Source organism: Scyliorhinus torazame, chromosome 1 (genome assembly GCF_047496885.1).
Source record: "Scyliorhinus torazame isolate Kashiwa2021f chromosome 1, sScyTor2.1, whole genome shotgun sequence".
Classification (NCBI taxonomy): Eukaryota; Metazoa; Chordata; class Chondrichthyes; order Carcharhiniformes; family Scyliorhinidae; genus Scyliorhinus; species Scyliorhinus torazame.
In genome coordinates this window covers 296,979,010-297,002,037 of record NC_092707.1, presented here as the reverse complement: position 1 = coordinate 297,002,037, position 23,028 = coordinate 296,979,010, and the positions used below count along the sequence as shown (strand labels likewise).

The 23,028-nt window shown below is 48.6% G+C and overlaps 1 protein-coding gene across 4 annotated transcripts in view; it reads right to left on the bottom strand.

The window, feature by feature from the left end:
• tfb1m (transcription factor B1, mitochondrial) overlaps positions 1–23,028 on the bottom strand; it is a 90,858-nt gene that overhangs the window by 25,274 nt on the left and 42,556 nt on the right. For all 4 annotated transcript variants that reach the window (XM_072507687.1, XM_072507688.1, XM_072507682.1 and 1 more), the window contains one exon: positions 14,479–14,598. In XM_072507687.1, the coding sequence (XP_072363788.1) occupies positions 14,479–14,598 (120 nt within the window). The remainder of the gene's footprint in view (positions 1–14,478; positions 14,599–23,028) is intronic.

Here is a 23,028-nt window from a genome sequence, read left to right as displayed (position 1 = left end):
CCCGAGCATGTGCGGTGTGTTGGGACCCGAGCATGTGCGGCATGTTGGAACCCGAGCATGTGCGGCGTGTTGGAACCCGAGCATGTGCGGCATGTTGGAACCCGAGCATGTGCGGCGTGTTGGAACCCGAGCATGTGCGGCACTTTGGAACCCGAGCATGTGCAGCGTGTTGGGACCGGAGCATGTGCGGCACGTTGGAACCTGAGCATGTGCGGCGTGTTGGAACCAGAGCATGTGCGGCGTGTTGGGACCCGAGCATGTGCGGCACGTTGGAACCCGAGCATGTGCGGCACGTTGGGACCAGAGCATGTGCGGCGTGTTGGGACCCGAGCATGTGCGGCGTGTTGGGACCTGAGCATGTGCGGCGTGTTGGGACCCGAGCATGTGCGGCGTGTTGGGACCTGAGCATGTGCGGCATGTTGGGACCTGAGCAGGTGCGGCACGTTGGGACCCGAGCATGTGCGGCGTGTTGGGACCTGAGCATGTGCGGCACGTTGGAACCTGAGCATGTGCGGCGCGTTGGAACCTGAGCATGTGCGGCGCGTTGGAACCTGAGCATGTGCGGCGTGTTGGAACCCGTGCATGTGCGGCGTGTTGGGACCCGAGCATGTGCGGCGTGTTGGAACCCGAGCATGTGCGGCGTGTTGGGACCTGAGCATGTGCGGCGTGTTGGAACCCGAGCATGTGCGGTGTGTTGGAACCCGAGCATGTGCGGCACGTTGGGACCTGAGCATGTCCGGCGTGTTGGAACCTGAGCATGTGCGGCGTGTTGGAACCCGAGCATGTGCGGCTGTTGGGACCCGAGCATGTGCGGCACTTTGGAACCCGAGCATGTGCGGCACGTTGGAACCCGAGCATGTGCGGCGTGTTGGGACCCGAGCATGTGCGGCGTGTTGGGACCTGAGCATGTGCGGCGTGTTGGGACCCGAGCATGTGCGGCGTGTTGGGACCTGAGCATGTGCGGCATGTTGGGACCTGAGCAGGTGCGGCACGTTGGGACCCGAGCATGTGCGGCGTGTTGGAACCTGAGCATGTGCGGCGCGTTGGAACCTGAGCATGTGCGGCGCGTTGGAACCTGAGCATGTGCGGCGTGTTGGAACCCGTGCATGTGCGGCGTGTTGGGACCCGAGCATGTGCGGCATGTTGGAACCCGAGCATGTGCGGCGTGTTGGAACCCGAGCATGTGCGGCGTGTTGGGACCCGAGCATGTGCGGCGTGTTGGAACCCGAGCATGTGCGGTGTGTTGGGACCCGAGCATGTGCGGCACGTTGGGACCTGAGCATGTCCGGCGTGTTGGAACCCGAGCATGTGCGGCGTGTTGGGACCCGAGCATGTGCGGCACTTTGGAACCCGAGCATGTGCGGCACGTTGGGACCAGAGCATGTGCAGCGTGTTGGGACCCGAGCATGTGCGGCGTGTTGGGACCCGAGCATGTGCGGCATGTTGGGACCTGAGCAAGTGCGGCACGTTGGGACCCGAGCATGTGCGGCGTGTTGGGACCTGAGCATGTGCGGCGTGTTGGGACCTGAGCATGTGCGGCGTGTTGGGACCTGAGCATATGCGGCGTGTTGGGACCCGAGCATGTGCGGTGTGTTGGGACCCGAGCAATGGCGGCGTGTTGGGACCCGAGCATGTGCGGCGTGTTGGGGCCTGAGCATGTGCGGCGTGTAGGGACCCGAGCATGTGCAGTGTGTTGGAGACTGAGCATGTGCAGCGTGTTGGGGCCTGAGCATGTGCGGCGTGTTGGAACTTGAACATGTGCAATGTGTTGCGGCCTGCGCATCGCCGGGGAACCTTCCCAGAGCCTTGTTGGATTTTCCATTCGTGATGTCACACATCGGTGTTTGAAAAAAAGTGCGGATTTCAGAATTTTGGGATTTCGGATAAGGGATGCTCAACCTGTAGTAAATCTCTTCTGTACAATTTCCAAAGCCTCCACCCCTTCCCTAAAATGTGATGCCTAGAATTGGACACAATAGTCCAAGCTGAAGCTGAATAGTGGTCCCACCTAATCAAGTTGCCACGGTTGGTATGATTAAAGCAGCTTGAACAAATTGCTCATTTCCACTCATTTCCAGTTTGCATCCATTTCACAAACACTGCGTGGGTAGTGAAAGATGAAACTGGCCCCTTACTTAACTTCCACCGACTCAGATACAAGGATAAAGGCAGACAGCTTATGGTTCCCTTTGTATTCGGTCAGAATAACAGATCATATAAATAATCCCTCAATGCTACATTACAAATGTTCAGTCACAGGCAGCATATCAAACATGAAAAAATATTCAGCTTATCAACTGAAACGTTTGTAGCTCTGCATAAATTTGTATTTCCAAAAGCAGGCAGCACTGTTGCTAAGGAAGAACTGATGTCACATGAATTGATCTATTCGCACTAATTTGTAGATTCTCTTTGTCCTGCAGGTAGCTGGGCTGAGAGTGAGCTTTATCAGTCCAGTATTATTGGATTTAGTTCTCAACCATTCATTGCAGTTCTGGATACAATTTCTATTGGTAAGGGTTTTCTTTTTAATTCTATAATTTGTAATTATTTTGCTCATTTCACTGAAGTTTAAAACATGTTTTGTAACAAGTACTATTCCCTTAAGCAGAGCTGAGAAAGAACCTGATTAATTCTATTCCATTACCATAGAATAGAACCGGAGAAAGGTGTCAGAAGATAATAATGGCTTCCGAAGGGCTGCAGATTTTTGCACTCTCTTTGTCTTTAACTGCTTTCCTCGGAGCAATTGCAACCACGATACTGCCAAACTGGAAGGTAAATACCTTTGCGGAATCAACTATAATCTCTACAACGGAATACATGCAAGGTCTCTGGATGGAGTGTACTTGGTTTAGTACAGGGCTCTTCAGCTGCAAGTTTAATTTCTCCATCCTAGCTCAACCTGTGTACATTCAAGCTTCCCAAGGTATGATGATTCTGTCATGTCTCACATCAATGCTGGGAATCGGCATGTCCCTGTCTGGTATGAAGTGCATAAAATGGGGAGGAGATCGCAGCACAAAGCGTCGTGCTGCCATCAAAGGGGGGGTCTGTTTCATTACTGCTGGCTTAATGTGTTTACTTTCAATATCCTGGTTCACAATTGAGCTACTGAAACACTACTTCAAACCATCTGTCTCAGAAGATAACAGATACGCAATAGGAGAGGCAATATATCTTGGATGTATTTCTGCAATGTTCTCATTTATCGCAGGTGCAATTTTCTGCTCAACTTGCAAAACAAGGCCACACAGAGAAAATGTTCAACTGTCAAAAAGGCAGTACTACCCTAAACACCAGTCGTTGGGACAAAAGGCAGACTATTCCTTTCAAGATTATGTGTAAAGACCAATAGTACACTAACAGATATGCCAAGTGGTGCTGGTTTACTAGGTTTGCTGCTTAGAAATCTGACAAAAATATTCTTAATTTCAGTCTTTTTGGACGCTTCTTCTGTTGTCACAGAGAAAATGTTGTGCTGATACTGAGCAATCATTTGAAAAGTCATCTGGGCTTTGTCAACTAGTCTAATAAAAGTTCAATTGTCTCCAAAAGAAAAACTCTTTCAATAAGTTTCAAAAATGGGAGATGTTCAGGCACCTAGTGGTGCACAGTCCGGACCTTCATTTAATTCTACAGAGAGTTTTACAGATCGCTAGCCTGTCACCAGAGGCTTATAGCTTGAGGGGCGCCACACTACACCAAGCATGGCTGACCAGGCTCACCGTCTGCCATTGGCATGTTGGAAAGGTTCTGCAGGTTGATAATCAACCTGTTGGCCATGTTATGAACGTACTTTCCTTGGTCATCAAGTCCTGGGGTGGGACTTGAACCCAGAGCTTCTGGCTCAGGGGTAGGGATATTACCCATTGCACCTCCACATCAAAAATGGAAAGTACTACTTTTGAAAACATTGTTTTTTGTTGTAAGCAGATTCATTTTAGACAGTGTTGCAAAAGACAAACATTACATAAGTGTGTTTTGCTAGCTATAGGCTGTATTTGGATCAGTACAGATAACAAGATAATCATCTCCAATAATATATGTAAAGTGCGAGCCGAGGTCACGGGGGGAAGCCGAGGTCAGCCAGAGTTTGCTGACTTCCGGGAGCAACATGGGGGGAGTAATTACGCTAGCGGGGGATCTAGCGGGGGGGGGTGGGAGGGGGGAGTTACTGGGTTGCTGCTGCTGGGGAGAGGGGGGAGCTGGTATGGGAGAGGATGGGCGGGGGGGCACCGCCTGGGGGAGATACAGCTGCATGGGAACCGGGTGAGGAGCTGGAAAAAGGTGATGGCTAATCGACAAGGGGGGGGGGTAGGAAGCCCCCCAACTCGGCTGATCACGTGGAACGTGAGAGGGCTGAACGGGCCGATAAAGAGGGCACGGGTACTCGCACACCTTAAGAAACTTAAGGCAGATGTGGTTATGTTACAGGAAACGCACCTGAAACTGATAGACCAGGTTAGGCTACGCAAAGGATGGGTGGGGCAGGTGTTCCATTCGGGGCTAGATGCGAAAAACAGGGGGGTGGCTATATTAGTGGGGAAGCGGGTAATGTTCGAGGCAAAGACTATAGTGGCGGATAACGGGGGCAGATACGTGATGGTGAGTGGCAAACTACAGGGGGAGACGGTGGTTTTGGTAAACGTATATGCCCCAAACTGGGATGATGCCAATTTTATGAGGCGGATGCTAGGACGCATTCCGGACCTAGAGATGGGAAAGCTGATAATGGGGGGAGATTTTAATACGGTGTTGGAACCAGGGCTGGATAGGTCGAAGTCCAGGACTGGAAGGAGGCCGGCAGCAGCCAAGGTACTTAAAGATTTTATGGAGCAGATGGGAGGTGTAGACCGTGGAGATTTAGCAGACCTAGGAGTAAGGAGTTCTCGTTTTTCTCCTATGTCCATAAAGTCTACTCGCGAATAGACTTTTTTGTGCTGGGTAGGGCATTGATCCCGAAGGTGAGGGGAACGGAGTATACGGCTATAGCCATTTCGGATCACGCTCCACACTGGGTGGACTTGGAGATAGGGGAGGAAACAGGAGGGCGCCCACCCTGGAGAATGGACATGGGACTAATGGCAGATGAGGGGGTGTGTCTAAGGGTGAGGGGGTGCATTGAAAAGTACTTGGAACTCAATGATAATGGGGAGGTCCAGGTGGGAGTGGTCTGGGAGGCGTTGAAGGCGGTGGTTAGAGGGGAGCTGATATCAATAAGGGCACATAAAGGGAAGCAGGAGAGTAAGGAACGGGAGCGGTTGCTGCAAGAACTTTTGAGGGTGGACAGACAATATGCGGAAGCACCGGAGGAGGGACTGTACAGGGAAAGGCAAAGGCTACATGTAGAATTTGACTTGCTGACTACAGGCACTGCAGAGGCACAATGGAGGAAGGCACAGGGTGTACAGTACGAATATGGGGAGAAGGCGAGCAGGTTGCTGGCACACCAATTGAGGAAAAGGGGAGCAGCGAGGGAAATAGGGGGAGTGAGGGATGAGGAAGGAGAGACGGAGCGGGGAGCGGAGAGAGTGAATGGAGTGTTCAAGACATTTTATAAAAAATTATATGAAGCTCAACCCCCGGATGGGAGGGAGAGAATGATGGGCTTCTTGGATCGGCTGGAATTTCCCAAGGTGGAAGAGCAGGAAAGGGTGGGACTGGGAGTACAGATCGAGGTAGAAGAAGTGGTGAAAGGAATTAGGAGCATGCAGGCGGGAAAGGCCCCGGGACCGGATGGATTCCCAGTCGAATTCTATAGAAAATATGTGGACTTGCTCGCCCCGGTACTGACGAGGACCTTTAATGAGGCAAAGGAAAGGGGACAACTGCCCCCGACTATGTCTGAAGCAACGATATCGCTTCTCTTAAAGAAGGAAAAGGACCCGCATTGTAGCCTATTTCCCTCCTAAATGTAGATGCCAAGGTCCTGGCCAAGGTAATGGCAATGAGAATAGAGGAATGTGTCCCGGGGGTGGTCCACGAGGACCAAACTGGGTTTGTGAAGGGGAGACAGCTGAACACGAATATACAGAGGTTGTTAGGGGTAATGATGATGGCCCCACCAGAGGGAGAAACGGAGATAGTAGTGGCGATGGATGCCGAGAAAGCATTTGATAGAGTGGAGTGGGATTATTTGTGGGAGGTGTTGAGGAGATTTGGTTTTGGAGAGGGGTATGTTAGATGGGTGCAGCTGTTGTATAGGGCCCCAGTGGCGAGCGTGGTCACGAATGGACGGGGATCTGCATATTTTCGGCTCCATAGAGGGACAAGGCAGGGATGCCCTCTGTCCCCATTATTGTTTGCACTGGCGATTGAGCCCCTGGCGATAGCGTTGAGGGGTTCCAAGAAGTGGAGGGGAGTACTTAGGGGAGGAGAAGAGCACCGGGTATCTTTGTATGCGGACGATTTGCTACTATACGTGGCGGACCCGGCGGAGGGGATGCCAGAAATAATGCAGATACTTGGGGAGTTTGGGGATTTTTCAGGGTATAAATTGAACATGGGGAAAAGTGAGTTGTTTGTGGTGCATCCAGGGGAGCAGAGTAGAGAAATAGAGGACCTACCGTTGAGGAAGGTAACAAGGGACTTTCGTTACCTGGGGATCCAGATAGCTAAGAATTGGGGCACATTGCATAGGTTAAATTTAACACGGTTGGTGGAACAGATGGAGGAGGATTTCAAGAGATGGGATATGGTATCCCTGTCAATGACAGGGAGGGTGCAGGCGGTTAAGATGGTGGTCCTCCCGAGATTCCTCTTTGTGTTTCAGTGCCTCCGGGTGGTGATCACGAAGGCTTTTTTTAAAAGGATTGAAAAGAGCATCATGGGTTTTGTGTGGGCCGGGAAGACCCCGAGAGTGAGGAAGGGATTCTTACAGCGTAGCAGGGATAGGGGGGGGCTGGCACTACCGAGCCTAAGTGAGTATAATTGGGCCGCTAATATTTCAATGGTGAGTAAGTGGATGGGAGAGGAGGAGGGAGCGGCGTGGAAGAGATTAGAGAGGGCGTCCTGTAGGGGGACTAGCCTACAGGCTATGGTGACAGCCCCATTGCCGTTCTCACCGAGGAACTACACCACAAGCCCGGTGGTGGTGGCTACACTGAAGATTTGGGGACAGTGGAGACGGCATAGGGGAAAGACTGGAGCCTTGGGGGGGTCCCCGATAAGAAACAACCATAGGTTTGCCCCGGGGGGAATGGATGGGGGATATGGAATGTGGCAAAGAGCAGGAATAACGCAACTGAAAGATCTGTTTGTGGATGGGAAGTTCACGAGTCTGGGAGCGCTGACCGAGAAATATGGGTTGCCCCAAGGGAATGCATTCAGGTATATGCAACTGAGGGCTGTTGCGAGGCAACAGGTGAGGGAATTCCCGCAGCTCCCGACACAAGAGGTGCAGGACAGAGTGATCTCAAAGACATGGGTGGGGGATGGTAAGGTGTCAGATATATATAGGGAAATGAGGGACGAAGGGGAGACTATGGTAGATGAACTAAAAGGGAAATGGGAAGAAGAGCTGGGGGAGGAGATCGAGGAGGGGCTGTGGGCAGATGCCCTAAGCAGGGTAAACTCGTCGTCCTCGTGTGCCAGGCTAAGCCTGATTCAGTTTAAGGTATTACACAGGGCACATATGACTGGAGCACGGCTCAGTAAATTTTTTGGGGTGGAGGATAGGTGTGCGAGGTGCTCGAGAAGCCCAGCGAATCATACCCATATGTTTTGATCATGCCCGGCACTACAGGGGTTTTGGATGGGGGTGACAAAGGTGCTTTCAAAAGTAGTGGGGGTCCGGGTCGAACCAAGCTGGGGGTTGGCTATATTGGGGGTTGGCTATATTTGGGGTTGCACAAGAGCCGGGAGTGCAGGAGGCAAGAGAGGCCGATGTTTTGACCTTTGCGTCCCTAGTAGCCCGGCGCAGGATATTGCTAATGTGGAAAGAAGCCAAGCCCCCGGGGGTGGAGACCTGGATAAATGACATGGCGGGGTTTATAAAGCTAGAGCGGATTAAGTTCGTCCTAAGGGGGTCGGCTCAAGGGTTCACCAGGCGGTGGCAACCGTTCGTCGAATACCTCGCAGAAAGATAGACGGAATGGGAAAAAGAAGGCAGCAGCAGCAGCCCAGGATCAGGGGGGGGAGGGGGGGGGGGGAGAGGAGGAACCAGAAGGACTCTCAGGGTTGTTAATATATACTGTATAGTATGTATAGGTCGTTGCTACAGATAATTATATATTGGACTGTTAAATTATATTTTTGGAGAGTGTTACTTGTGACAAGGCAGTTGCCAATTAGGGCTAGTTTTCATTTTTGTTATTTATTATTTATTCATTTTTTGTTTATAAAATAGGTCATTGTTATTTGTGTTGTTATAATATTGTGTAAAGGATGCACAATGTACTGTGTTGGTTGACCAAAAATTTTCAATAAAATATTTAATTAAAAAAAATAATATATGTAAAATACCAATTTGTGAAGATGATCATAAAATAATGTTACTTAATAAAAGAAAAATTGCAACACTTACTTAATTTTGTTAGAGTGACTTCAAAATCATATGCCTACCCATAGAATAAATTGCAACACATGCAATACTTATTTTAAACCTAAGTGAAATCTAAGCCAGCGTGACGCCAAAAAAGGAGGTAGACAAAAGGCGGGTACTATAGGCTGGTTAGCTTAACTTCGGTAGTGGGGAAAATGCTTGAATGCTTGAATTTCTACCATCAAGGAAGAAATAGCGAGACATCTGGATAGAAATTGTCCCATTGCGCAGCTGCAGCATGGGCTCATGAAAGTCAGGTCAAGTTTAACTAATTTACTGGAATTCTTTGAGGACATTACGAGCACGGTGGACAACAGGGAACTGGTGGATGTGGTGTATCTGGAATTTGAGTGGAACACAACACTGGCATGGACTGGTTGGGCCAAACGGTCTGATTCTATGCTGTGCATTCTAAGTAATTCTATGTAAAAATGAAGCACACGCTAATAAATTGTGGAAGCTTCTCTCATGTATTTTAAAAAGAATCATCGATGCTTTTCTTATGACCAAAGTAACTAGCGAATAGAACGTTCAAGGGTTAAATAATTGCAACAAGTCATTTTATTAAAATAAACTTACGAGCTGACCGTGAATCATAAGACATAAATTACATTTTCTCCTGATTATGATGGTAGAAAACCTACAACAGGAAATATGTCAAGATAAATGTGCATTTTAACACTTCATAATTCCCAACGACCACCGGCACAACCAGAGGGAAAATGGAGATGGATATAATAAAAGTCGGAGCAAAACAAGTACTGGGGCACAAACTAAACATCACAAGCCTGCCTTCAATTCAAATTCATTCTGCCCTCGCTGTTCAGTAACAAAGCAAGCTCCCCATCGGCTCACTATGTATTATTTATTTTCAACACAAACTGCCTTTGATTTTAAGTCCCTGCTTTTAACTACCATGGTTACATAATTTTGTTATCAGGATCCATATTTTCCCATCAAACTGAAGAGCTTTCATCTATTTGCTGTCAGCGTTGCTGCTCCAATTTATGGCAGGCAGCTGCAATGTTCCATACAAGACCATTTAGGCTCATTTCAGATGGCAAGCATCCATATGAATTACAGAAAGCTGTATCTGGATAACCTCATTTCAGCGCTCTGCCCTGTTTCCTCACCCATCCCTACTGCCATCACCCCCACCCCCACCATATTTTATTAACAGCTCCAGCCTTACAGAAACTGTATCCACTGCATAGGCTTACTTAAGAGATCTCTTTCAAAAGATGACATATTGTATGTCATACAGACAAACAGACTTTGGTTACACCTAAGAATTTACACAGCTGGGCTGTTATAAAGAAACTTCAGGCAATAATGCCATCCTCAGTATTCAATTTTGAGAATTTATTCAAAATATCAGGCATTAAAATATTAGCAAACAATGTAATTGGTTTAAATTGAGCTTTGCTCAGACATATCCGCTACACCAGATTCTGCTTGTGAACATTTGAGCAATGATGAAGAGTCAGCTGTTTACCAAACTCAAAAGTACTGAAATATTTTCATGACTTCAGGAATAAACAATACATATGAACATGAGCAAGAGATCGAGAGGCCCAGTGAGCATACTCCATACAGCCACATTGTAACAGCATTGTAAACCCCATCCATCACCAGCCATGCACATCAGAGAGGCATAACGTTCCTTGACTGTGGTGAAGTATGTTACAGAGTTAAATTGTAGAGAATCGCTGCATAATCACAAATTCTCGAGGGCGGCAGAGCAAGTTGTTAGCGCAGTTAAGTAAGTGTATGGGACACTTGACCTTCTAAGGGCAGTGAATGAAAAGCAAAGAAAATAAGTGATTTAAAAAAAAAAATCACTTGTTAGGCATCACCTAACATTGTATTGTGTACATTTATGACACCACACTTTAGAAAGAATGTCAAGGCCTTGGGAAGGATATTGAGGAGATATCCCAGGATGATGCCAGGGATAATGAATTTCAGCATGTTCAGAGATTGGAGAAGCTGTGATTATTCTCCTCAGAGCAGAGAAGGTTAAGGGAAGACCTAAAAGAGGTATCCAAAATTTATGAGAGGTTCTATTTTTAAAACATACTTTTATTCAAATTTTGTACACATTTTCAGCAAACCCTTACAGAAATAAGAAAAAACAAAGAACACATAAATAAGCATCTTATAGCTATGTCACGTATTCCCCAATATACAAGCCCCCCATTAAATGATAATAAACACGGTAGTAAACACAAAGTACCACCCCCCCCCCTCTGGGTTGCTGCTGCTGCTGTCCACCTCCTAACGCTCCGCTAGAAAGTCTAGGAATGGTTGCCACCGCCTGAAGAATCCTTGCACAGATCCTCATAAGGCAAATTTTACCCTCTCCAATTTAATGAATCCTGCCATGTCATTGATCCAGGCTTCCACGCTTGGGGGCCTCGCATCCTTCCATTGTTGCAGAATCCTCCGCCGGGCTACCAGGGAGGCAAAGGCCAGAATACCGGCCTCTTTCGCCCCCTGCACTCCCGGCTCGTCCGATACCCCAAGTAGTGTGAGCCCCCAACTCGGCTTAACCTGGGTGTTTACCACCTTAGACACAGTCCTCGCAACGCCCCTCCAGAACCCATCCAGCGCTGGGCACGCCCAGAACATGTGGGCATGATTTGCTGGGCTCCCCGAACACCTCACACACCTGTCCTCCACTCCAAAAAACTGACTCAGCCTTGCCCCTGCCATGTGCGCCCTGTGCAGAACCTTAAATTGTATCAGGCTAAGTCTGGCACAAGAGGACGAAGAATTTACCCAACCTAGGGCGTCCGCCCACGTACCATCATCTATCTCCTCCCCCAGCTCCTCCTCCCATTTACCTTTCAGCTCCTCCACCGAGGCCTCCTCCTCCTCCTGCATCTCCTGGTAGATTGCCGAGACCTTGCCTTCTCCAACCCACACCCCCGAGAGCACCCTATCCTGGATTCTACGTGCTGGCAGCAGCGGAAATTCCCTCACCTGCCGTCTTACAAACGCCCTTACCTGCATGTACCTGAAGGCATTTCCAGGGGGGAGCCCGAACTTTTCCTCCAACGCCCCAAGACTCGCAAACGTCCCATCTATAAACAGGTCCCCCATCCCTCTAATACCTGCCCTGTGCCAGCTCAGGAACCCCCCATCCATTCTCCCTGGGACAAACCGATGATTCTCTCGGGTCGAGGACCACACCAAAGCCTCTGCCTCCCCCCGGTGGCGTCTCCACTGCCCCAAAGTTTTGAGGGTGGCCGCCACCACTGGATTCGTGGTGTACCTTGTCGGCGGGAGCGGCAGCGATGCCGTCACCAGCGCTCTCAGTTCCGTGCCCACACAGGACGCCATCTCCCGCCTCTTCCACGCCGCCCCCTCCCCCTCCATTACCCACTTGCGTACCATCGCCACTTTGGCAGCCCAGTAGTACCCCTAGCACCCGCACAGATAGGCAACGCTAGGTCCCTGCTCCGTTCCAGAAACACCCTTCTCACCCTCTGGGTCTTTTTCGCCCATACAAACCCCATGATGCTCCTACTGACCCGCTTAAAAAAGGCCTTAGGGATCAGGATGGGGAGGCACTGGAATATAAAAAGGAACCTCGGGAGCACCGTCAGCTTCACCGACTGTACCCTACCCGCCAAGGAGAATGGCAGCATATCCCACCTTTTAAACTCCTCCTCCATCTGCTCCACCAGCCTCGTCAAGTTGAGCTTGTGTAGGGCCCCCCAGCTCCTTGCCATCTGGATCCCTAGGTACCGAAAATTCCTTTCCGCCCTCTTCAGTGGAAACTCGTCTATCCCCCTTCCCTGGTCGCCTGGGTGTATCACGAATAGCTCACTCTTCCCCATGTTGAGCTTATACCCGGAAAAGTCCCCAAACTCCCTGAGGATCCGCATCATTTCCAGCATCCCCCCCACCGGGTCCGCCACATACAGTAACGGGTCGTCTGCATACAGTAATACCCATTGTTCCCCCCCCCACCGGACCAGCTCCCTCCAGTTCCTGGACTCCCTCAAAGCCATCGGCAAAGGTTCAATTGCCAACGCAAATAGCAGGGGGGATAGGGGGCACCCTGTCTCGTCCCCCGGTACAGCCAAAAGTATTCCGACCTCCTCTGATTTGTGGCCACACTCGCCACCGGGGCTTCATACAGTAACCTAACCCAACTAATGAACCCCTCCCTGAACCCGAACCTCCTCAACACTTCCCACAGGTACCCCCACTCCACCCTATCGAAGGACTTCTCCGCATCCATAGCCACCACTATCTGCGCTTCCCCCTCCACTGCAGGCATCATGATTACATTTAGGAGCCTCCGCTCATAGTGTTTAGCTGCCTTCCCTTCACGAAACCCATCTGGTCCTCATGGATCACCCCCAGACCACAGTCCTCAATTCTGGTAGCCAACATCTTCGCTAACAGCTTCGCATCCACGCTGAGGAGCGAGATTGGCCTATACGACCCACACTGTAAAGGGTCCTTGTCCCGCTTCAAGATCAGCGAGATCAGCGCCCTGGACTTCGTCGGGGGTTGGGGCCCCCCCCATCCTCGCCTCATTGAAAGTCCTCACTAGTAGTGGGCCCAACAGGTCCATATGCTTCCTGTAAAATTCCACCTGGAACCCATCTCGCCCCGGTGCCTTCCCCGCCTGCATACTCCCCAGCCCCTTAGTCAGATCCTCCAGCCCTACCGGTGCCCCAAGCCCCGCCACCTGCCCCTCCTCTACCCTCAGGAGCCTCAGCAGGTCCAGAAAACGACGCAATCCCCCCTTCTCCGTCGGGGGCTCAGACCTATACAACCCCTCATAGACGTCTCTAAATACCCCATTTATTCCCACCGGACTCCGCACCGTGTTCCACCCTTTATCCCTAACTCCCCCAATCTCCCTCGCCGCCTCCCGCTTCCGAAGCTGGTGTGCCAACATCCGGCTAGCCTTCTCCCCGTATTCATACACCGCCCCTCGCGCCTTCCTCCACTGCACCTCCGCCTTCTTGGTAGTCAACAGGTCGAACTCGGCCTGGAGGCTTCGTCGCTCCTGGAGTAGGCCCTCCTCGGGGACCTCTGCATACCTCCTATCTACCCTTAAAATCTCACCCACCAACCTCTCCCTCTCTCTCCTCTCCTTCCCCTCCTTGTGTGCCCTAGTGGAGATTAGCTCTCCCCTAATCACCGCCTTCAGCGCCTCCCAGACCACCCCTACCTGCACCTATCCATTATCGTTCACCTCTAGGTATCTTTCAATGCACCCCCGGATCCATCCACTCACCTCCTCATCAGCCAGCAAACCCACCTCCAGGTGCCACAGCGGGCGCTGGTCCCTCTCCTCCCCGAGCTCAAGCTCCACCCAGTGCAGGGCATGGTCTGAGATGGCTATGGCCGAATACTCCGTGTCCTCCACCCTTGGGATCAGCGCCCTGCTCTAAACGAAGAAGTCAATCCGGGAGTAGGCTTTATGGTCGTGGGAAAGGAAAGAGAATTCCCTTGCCCCGGGCCTAACAAACCTCCATGGGTCCACTCCTCCCATCTGGTCCATAAACCCCCTCAACACCTTGGCCGCCGCCGGCCTCTTACCCGTCCTGGACCTAGAGCGGTCCAATGCTGGATCCTGTACCGTGTTGAGGTCCCCCCCCCATTATCAAGTTATCTGAAAGGGTGGCAGAATCCGCTTCCAAGGGGAACTTTGAAAAGGCAACTGGACACGTAGTTGAAGAGAATTAGTTTACAGGATTAATGTCATAAAACTGGGGTGTTGCGAGACTAAATGGACATCTCTTTCGCAGAGTCTGTAGAGGCACAATGAATGACCCCTTTTCTGTGCTGTCCGATTCTATGAAATCTGCATCTGATATAAAGATACCGTAAAACAAAACAAAGAGTGCAATCTGCTAACAATTTCACATTCGGGACTCCTCATGCATTAGTCAAAAGTGTCTTACCTTAGGTTTTGGAACAAAGGCTCTGCCTGGTATTGTAAAACAGTTCTTCACATTGCACAAGTATTGAGCCATTACAGACAATCTGCTTCTTTGCCTACTGCCAGTACTTGCTGTGAGACGCTGTAACAGAAACATGAAGGTTCAAAATATAATGTGCATATATTTAAACACTGTCACTTTATAAAGTTTAGTTACATGAGCAGTAAATGAGTTTATGAATAGATAAAATAGTCACTGAATCATGTCCCATGAAGTCACACAAGTAAAAGTATGTTTCCAGATGCTGACAGCAGTTATCCCATTCTTTCATAAGCTAAAAGCAAGTCAATAAGTGGAATCTTACCAGAATTTGACAAAATGTCAGGCTCAGACTGAAAATTGGCTTGTTGATCTCCAATTGCACAGGCCAGTTTTCTCTCCAAATATAGAGCCTCGTAGAGAAACAAAATTGGGCGTGTTTACGCCATCATTCTGGCGGGGCCGGGCCTCAAGAGTCGGCAACCAGCTCCACAGATATCGGGGTGCTATCTTTAAAGGAAGCCCTGTTCAGCACTGCAGCCTAACAGCCCCCAGCCCCCTTCAGAGGGACAATCCTTGCCAGCATTCCGCTCCCTCAACATCCACCACCCACATTCATCACCGGCATTGCAGTCCCCCCAACCAATACAACAGTGCAGAAGTATAGCCTGCACTACCTCCGCCCCCCCCCCCCCCCAACAGTGTCCGTGCTCCCGCCATCTCCCCCCCCCCCCCCCCCCCCAACAGTGTCCGTGCTCCCGCCATCTCCCCCCCCCCCCCCCCACACACATCAATGCAACTCCCTCCCCCTGAGGCTCCCACTAGGGTCTGTCCCTGGCACTGCCTACTGGCACAGGTTAGCACTGTGCCTGGGCATGACCTCTATCCCTCTAGGGGCTATACTTACCTCTGTGCCCCCAAAGGGATCCCCTTGACTGCTTTTCGTCTGGCCAAAACTATTGTGAACAATTTAGTGATGGGGGAAATCATTTGGTTGGGGCCCCGCTAATAATATTTACATTGATGGAAATGTATTAAAATGAGATTCACGCCATCTGTGGGCTCGAATCTCATGATGTCGCCGGCGAGGGGCAGGGAAAATCGGAAAACGTGATCCCTCCAGCGAGAATGGAGTTTCCTGATTCACGCAAAATTTTCCGCCCTTGCCACCAATCTCATGGACGGTTAGTGCGGGCCCAAAATCGTCCCCGATGTGTGGAAACAGTAGGACTGTTTGATGCAAGTATAATTTTTTACCTCCTCAAAGTGGAAAACTGGGCCAGATTTGTTTTTGGGGGGTAGGGAATGAGAAGTGGTGAGTCGCCATCCTTCTGTCAACATTCACCCCCTAAAACAGAACGCAATTTCAATAGGTTGATATGTGCAGTATAGTGTGAATCTAAATTAAAGACCATCTACTTGGGATGCCAGCAGTATAACTGCACGGCCTCATCTGTGCAGGATTTTTAACCATTTTTCACATTCAGCTACTCATGTTAACTATTAAAGTTGTACAAAGACAAAAATGAAAAATGTTAGAATTCATTGAATTACTTAAGTTAAAACTTGAAAACTGTACAGTGAACTTTTGAAGTTTTTCTTTGGCTACACTTTGTTAGCTTCTGAACCAGTTGTCTAATATGGATCATTGCATCTTGACCAGTGATAACACTGCATGTAAGATTAGACATTGGTGGGATACTGAAGAATGAAGATCATGTTAATGTATCAACATTTATTTCTAGTAGCGTCATTTGAATCAGTTTCATTGATAATATGCCCATTATGTTCTGAAATTGATTAACCAATGGTCTAAATGGTGACATTTTTAAATGATAAAAGAAATTTCATATTAGCTGATCACAGTGGATAAACTATTTTTTTTACATTTCTTTGTCTACAAACCTCACTTTGTTTTGTAACAATTTTACATTAAGCTTACCAAAGTAATTACTTCTTACCATTTCCTGTTGTAAACAGCTATCATTGTATGTCACTCAATCAATTAAATCACTCAGTGTTCAGAAACAAATTCCATCTGACATTTTCTCCTTGAAGGAAATGTGGAACTGATCGATGTATGGTTATGGGTATATTTCAGAATGGCATGATTAAATTTACTCAGTCGATTGTGTTTTGTGACTTTTAATAAAGTTGTTTTAACTTGAAGGATTCAGTCTTGTACAAAATCCTGGGCTTTCATAGAATCATAAAACTCAAAAGGAGGCCATTCCCCCCATCATGCCTGTGAAAGTTATCCACTTAGACCCACTCCCTGCATTCCCATAGTCTACAAATGAACATCTAAGACACTCAGAAGGTAAGAAGGTAAGTAAGTGATTTTTACTCATTTTTACTTTTATACCTTTTTCAAATTGTGTGTGTCGGGGGGAAACTGAAGTGACATCACAGAAAAGCTGTGACCGGAGTGGCTGGTTGGGAATCTACACTAAATTAAAAAAATTAAGCATTGGTAACTAATTAAACATAATTACTTAATTATAATTTAGAGGGGTATCTAAGCCAGAGATCGGAGAGTACTATATTTAGCTTTCGCATTTATATTAGAAATCTAGTGCTAGGAAAAAGATAGTTAACAGTAACTTTAAAAAAAATTTTTTTTTTTTTTTTTTAAATTTAAAAAAATTTTTAAACTTTTAATTTTAATTAATTGATGCAATGTCAGTTAGAGGGGTGCAGTGCTCTGACTGTGAGATGTGGCAGGTCCGGGAGGCTTCCAGCGTCCCGGATGACTTCATCTGCAGAAAGTGCACCCAACTGGCGCTCCTCACAGACCGCATGGTTCGGTTGGAGCAGCAATTGGATGCACTTAGGAGCATGCAGGTGGCGGAAAGCGTCATAGATCGCAGTTATATAAATGTGGTCACACCCAAGGTGCAGGCAGAGAATTGGTTGACCACCAGAAAGGGCAGGCAGTCAGTGCAGGAATCCCCTGTGGTTGTCCCCCTCTCGAACAGGTATGCCCCTTTGGATACTATCGGGGGGGATAGCCTATCAGGGAAAAACAGCAGCAGCCAGAGCAGTGGCACCACGGCTGGCTCTGATGTTCAGAAGGGAGGGTCAAAGCGCAGAAGAGCAATAGTAATAGGGGACTCTATAGTCAGGGGCACAGATAGGCGCTTCTGTGGACGTGAAAGAGACTCCAGGATGGTATGTTGCCTCCCTGGTGCCAGGGTCCAGGATGTCTCCGAACGGGTAGAGGGCATCCTGAAGGGGGAGGGCAAACAGGCAGAGGTCATTGTACATATTGGTATCAACGACATTGGCAGGAAGGGGCATGAGGTCCTGCAGCAGGAGTTCAGGGAGCTAGGCAGAAAGTTAAAAGACAGGACCTCCAGGGTTGTAATCTCGGGATTACTCCCTGTGCCACGTGCCAGTGAGGCTGGAAATAGGAAGAGAGAGCAGCTAAACACGTGGCTAAACAGCTGGTGTAGGAGGGAGGGTTTCCGTTATCTGGGCCACTGGGAGCTCTTCCGGGGCAGGTGTGACCTATATAAGAAGGACGGGTTGCATCTAAACTGGAGAGGCATAAATATCCTGGCTGCGAGGTTTGCTAGTGTCACACGGGAGGGTTTAAACTAGTGTGGCAGGGGGGTGGGCACGGGAGCAATAGGTCAGAAGGTAAGAGCATTGAGGGAGAACTAGGGAATAGGGACAGTGGGGCTCTGAGGCAGAGCAGACAGGGAGAAGTTGCTGAACACAGCAGGTCTGGTGGCCTGAAGTGCATATGTTTTAATGCAAAAAGTATTACGGGTAAGGCAGATGAACTTAGAGCTTGGATTAGTACTTGGAACTATGATGTTGTTGCCATTACAGAGACCTGGTTGAGGGAAGGGCAGGATTGGCAGCTAAACGTTCCAGGATTTAGATGTTTCAGGCAGGATAGAGGGGGATGTAAAAAGGGCGGCGGAGTTGCGCTACTGGATAGGGAGAATATCACAGCTGTACTGTGGGAGGACACCTCAGAGTTCAGTGAGGCTATATGGGTAGAGATCAGGACTAAGAAGGGTGCAGTCACAATGTTGGGGATTTACTACAGGCCTCCCAACAGCCATCGGGAGATAGAGGAGCAGATAGGTAGACAGATTTTGGAAGAGAGTAAAAACAACAGGGTTGTGGTGATGGGAGACTTCAACTTCCCCAGTATTGACTGGGACTCACTTAGTGCCAGGGGCTTAGACAGGGCGGAGTTTGTAAGGAGCATCCAGGAGGGCTTCTTAAAACAATATGTGGACAGTCCAACTAGGGAAGGGGCGGTACTGGAACTGGTATTGGGGAATGAGCCCGGCCAGGTGGTAGATGTTTCAGTAGGGGAGCATTTCGGGAACAGTGACCACAATTCAGTAAGTTTTAAAGTGCTGGTGGACAAGGATAAGAGTGGTCCTAGGATGAATGTGCTAAATTGGGGGAAGGCTAATTATAACAATATTATGCGGGAACTTAAGAACATAGATTGGGGGCGGATGTTTGAGGGCAAATCAACATCTGACATGTGGGAGGCTTTCAAGTGTCAGTTGAAGGAATTCAGGACCGGCATGTTCCTGTGAGGAAGAAGGATAAATACGGCAATTTTCGGGAACCTTGGATAACGAGAGATATTGTAGGCCTCGTCAAAAAGAAAAAGGAGGCATTTGTCATGGCTAAAAGGCTGGGAACAGACGAAGCCTGTGTGGAATGTAAGGAAAGTAGGAAGGAACTTAAGCAAGGAGTCAGGAGGGCTAGAAGGGGTCACAAAAAGTCACTGGCAAATAGGGTTAAGGAAAATCCCAAGGCGTTTTACACGTACATAAAAAGCAAGAGGGTAGCCAGGGAAAGGGTTCGCCTACTGAAGGATAGGCAAGGGAATCTGTGTGTGGAGCCAGAGGAAATGGGCGAGGTACTAAATGAATACTTTGCATCAGTATTCACCAAAGAGAAGAAATTGGTAGATGCTGAGTCTGGAGAAGGGTGTGTAGATAGCCTGGGTCACATTGAGATCCAAAAAGACGAGGTGTTGGGTGTCTTAAAAAATATTAAGGTAGATAAGTCCCCAGGGACTGATGGGATCTACCCCAGAATACTGAAGGAGGCTGGAGAGGAAATTGCTGAGGCCTTGACAGAAATCTTTGGATCCTCACTGTCTTCAGGTGATGTCCCGGAGGACTGGAGAATAGCCAAATGTTGTTCCTCTGTTTAAGAAGGGTAGCAAGGATAATCCAGGGAACTACAGGCCGGTGAGCCTTACTTCAGTGGTAGGGAAATTACTGGAGAGAATTCTTCGAGACAGGATCTACTCCCATTTGGAAGCAAATGGACGTATTAGTGAGAGGCAGCATGGTTTTGTGAAGGGGAGGTCGTGTGTCACTAACTTGATAGAGTTTTTCGAGGAGGTCACTAAGATGATTGATGCAGGTAGGGCAGTGGATGTTGTCTATATGGACTTCAGTAAGGCCTTTGACAAGGTCCCTCATGGTAGATTAGTACAAAAGGTGAAGTCACACGGGATCAGGGGTGAGCTGGCAAGGTGGATACAGAACTGGCTAGGTCATAGAAGGCAGAGAGTAGCAATGGAAGGATGCTTTTCTAATTGGAGGGCTGTGACCAGTGGTGTTCCACAGGGATCAGTGCTGGGACCTTTGCTGTTTGTAGTATATATAAATGATTTGGAGGAAAATGTAACTGGTCTGATTAGTAAGTTTGCAGACGACACAAAGGTTGGTGGAATTGCAGAGCGATGAGGACTGTCAGAGGATACAGCAGGATTTAGATTGTTTGGAGACTTGGGCAGAGTGATGGCAGATGTAGTTTAATCCGGACAAATGTGAGGTAATGCATTTTGGAAGGTCTAATGCAGGTAGGGAATATACAGTGAATGGTAGAACCCTCAAGAGTATTGAAAGTCAAAGAGATCTAGGAGTACAGGTCCACAGGTCATTGAAAGGGGCAACACAGATGGAGAAGGTAGTCAAGAAGGCATACGGCATGCTTGCCTTCATTGGCCGGGGCATTGAGTTTAAGAATTGGCAAGTCATGTTGCAGCTGTATAGAACCTTAGTTAGGCCACACTTGGAGTATAGTGTTCAATTCTGGTCGCCACACTACCAGAAGGATGTGGAGGCTTTAGAGAGGGTGCAGAAGAGATTTACCAGAATGTTGCCTGGTATGGAGGGCATTAGCTATGAGGAGCGGTTGAATAAACTCGCTTTGTTCTCACTGGAACGAAGGAGGTTGAGGGGCGACCTGATAGAGGTCTACAAAATTATGAGGGGCATAGACAGAGTGGATAGTCAGAGGCTTTTCCCCGGGGTAGAGGGGTCAATTACTGGGGGGCATAGGTTTAAGGTGAGAGGGGCAAGGTTTAGAGTAGATGTACGAGGCAAGTTTTTTTACGCAGAGGGTAGTGGGTGCCTGGAACTCGCTACCGGAGGAGGTGGTGGAAGCAGGGACGATAGTGACATTTAAGGGGCATATTGACAAATACATGAATAGGATGGGAATAGAGGGATACGGACCCAGGAAGTGTAGAAGATTGTAGTTTAGTCGGGCAGCATGGTCGGCACGGGCTTGGAGGGCCGAAGGGCCTGTTCCTGTGCTGTACATTTCTTTGTTCTTTGTACAAAGTTTGCTTCTTCAACTGTATGCCCAACTTCTTTGAAAGTTACTATTTTATCTGCTTCCACCATCCCTTTGTATTAGGGAGTATAACAACTGGCTAGGTTAAATTAAATTCTCATCGCACCCTTGGTTCTTTTGCCAAGTATCTTCACTGATTATTGACCCTCCTGCCAAATGGCAGAAGTTTCCTCTACGACTCTATCTAAATGTTCAATTATTTTGAACATGTCTATTGAATATCCCCATAATACTTCTCTACGCTAAAGAAAACAATCCCCAGCTTCTCTGGTGGAAAAGGCTCGAGGGGCTAAATGGTTTACTCCTATTCCTGTTCCTAGTCTTTCCACAACACCAAGTCGTACATTCCTAGTATCAGTTTAGCAAATGTTCTCTCCGCAGATACAATTCAGATATCACCAGAATGATACCTAAAATTATGGGAACAGGTTGAATAGATTAGACTTGTATTCCATTGAGTATAGGAGATTGCCAGAATAGCCAGATCTAATTGAAGTGCTTATCTTAATTGTTTCTCTGCTGATATAACTGGTTGATTTGTTTTTCCTGCTCCACTCTCTTTATTCCTTCTTTTCTATCTTTTCTGTAAAATTATTTTTGTTTATTTGCCTCATCTATTTCTATTCTATAGTTTTAGAATGCTTTTATTTTCCCTCCCTACCCACTACCCCCACTTCCCAGTTTAAATGACTCTTCACTTTCCTATAGATCCTTTTTGCCTGTTCATTAGATATAGATCAGTTTTGTGGAATAGTTCCAACCTTCCCTAGATTAATACCATCGCCTCATAAATTGAAATCCATCTGAAACTCTCTTAATGGCTCTTTAGCAACATGCAAGAGCACCTGAATTTCAAGTCCGCATCAGCGAATCAGTCTGAACATTAAGTGGTGGCTGGAATTTTACACTCTCCTCAACAGCAGGCTGGCAGGCGAGAGAAGCATAAATGCAGGTGGACATGGCAGGGAGACCTCTTAAGGGTCTCTTAAGTTAAACATTGGAGGCCTGGCTGTGGGTTCGTTAGGGAGGGTCCCTCCTGTTCAGGCACCCTGAGCCCACTGGAGGGGTGCACCAACTGTGATCGCTGCCCCAGCTTGCCACCCACCCAACACGGGATTGTAGCATGGCACCCCCCTCTGCTTGACTGGCCTTGGTGAAGCCACCCAAATTCACTTTTGAACCTTGGCTCAACCCTGGTTGGGTCATCTGCAATCATCACTGCAGCCAGTGGTGCTGCCGGAACTGGAAAGCTGTTGTCCACCTGATTGGTCAGCAGCTCCGGATGTCAGAACATCCTCCCAGCTAGGGGTGGAAGCCATGTCATTGTGGACACCACGGCCAAGGTAAACATCTTTCCTGCATCGACCAGTCAGAACTTTGCTAGAGCTACTGATACTTCACATGGATAGCCTCACAGTCCTCAACACAGTCTAGCACAAAGGTGCTTGCAATTCTTTCACCTCATGGACTAAGACCCTAGTCCTGCAATGATGACCGATGCACTTAGGTTGTAAACCTTTTATACGTGCCTACTTCCACCCTTCATAAGGAGATGAGCAGGCCAGATAAAGCACCACACGAGATCTGGCAAAAGCTTCAGTCAACCGCACATACAGCTCTTTAATCCCCTTAAATCCTTCTTGCAGTCAAGGTTAGCACAGTGGTTAGCACTGCGGCTTCACAGAGCCAGGGTCCCAGGTTCGATTCCCCACTGGGTCACTGTCTGTGCGGAGTCTGCACATTCTCCCTGTGTCTGCGTGAGTTTCCTCCGGGTGCTCCGGTTTCCTCCCACAGTCCAAAAATGTGCAGGTTAGGTGGATTGGACATGCTAAAATTGCCCTTAGGTTAGATGGGGTTATTGGGTTATGGGGATAGGGTGGAAGTGGGGGCTTAAAGTGG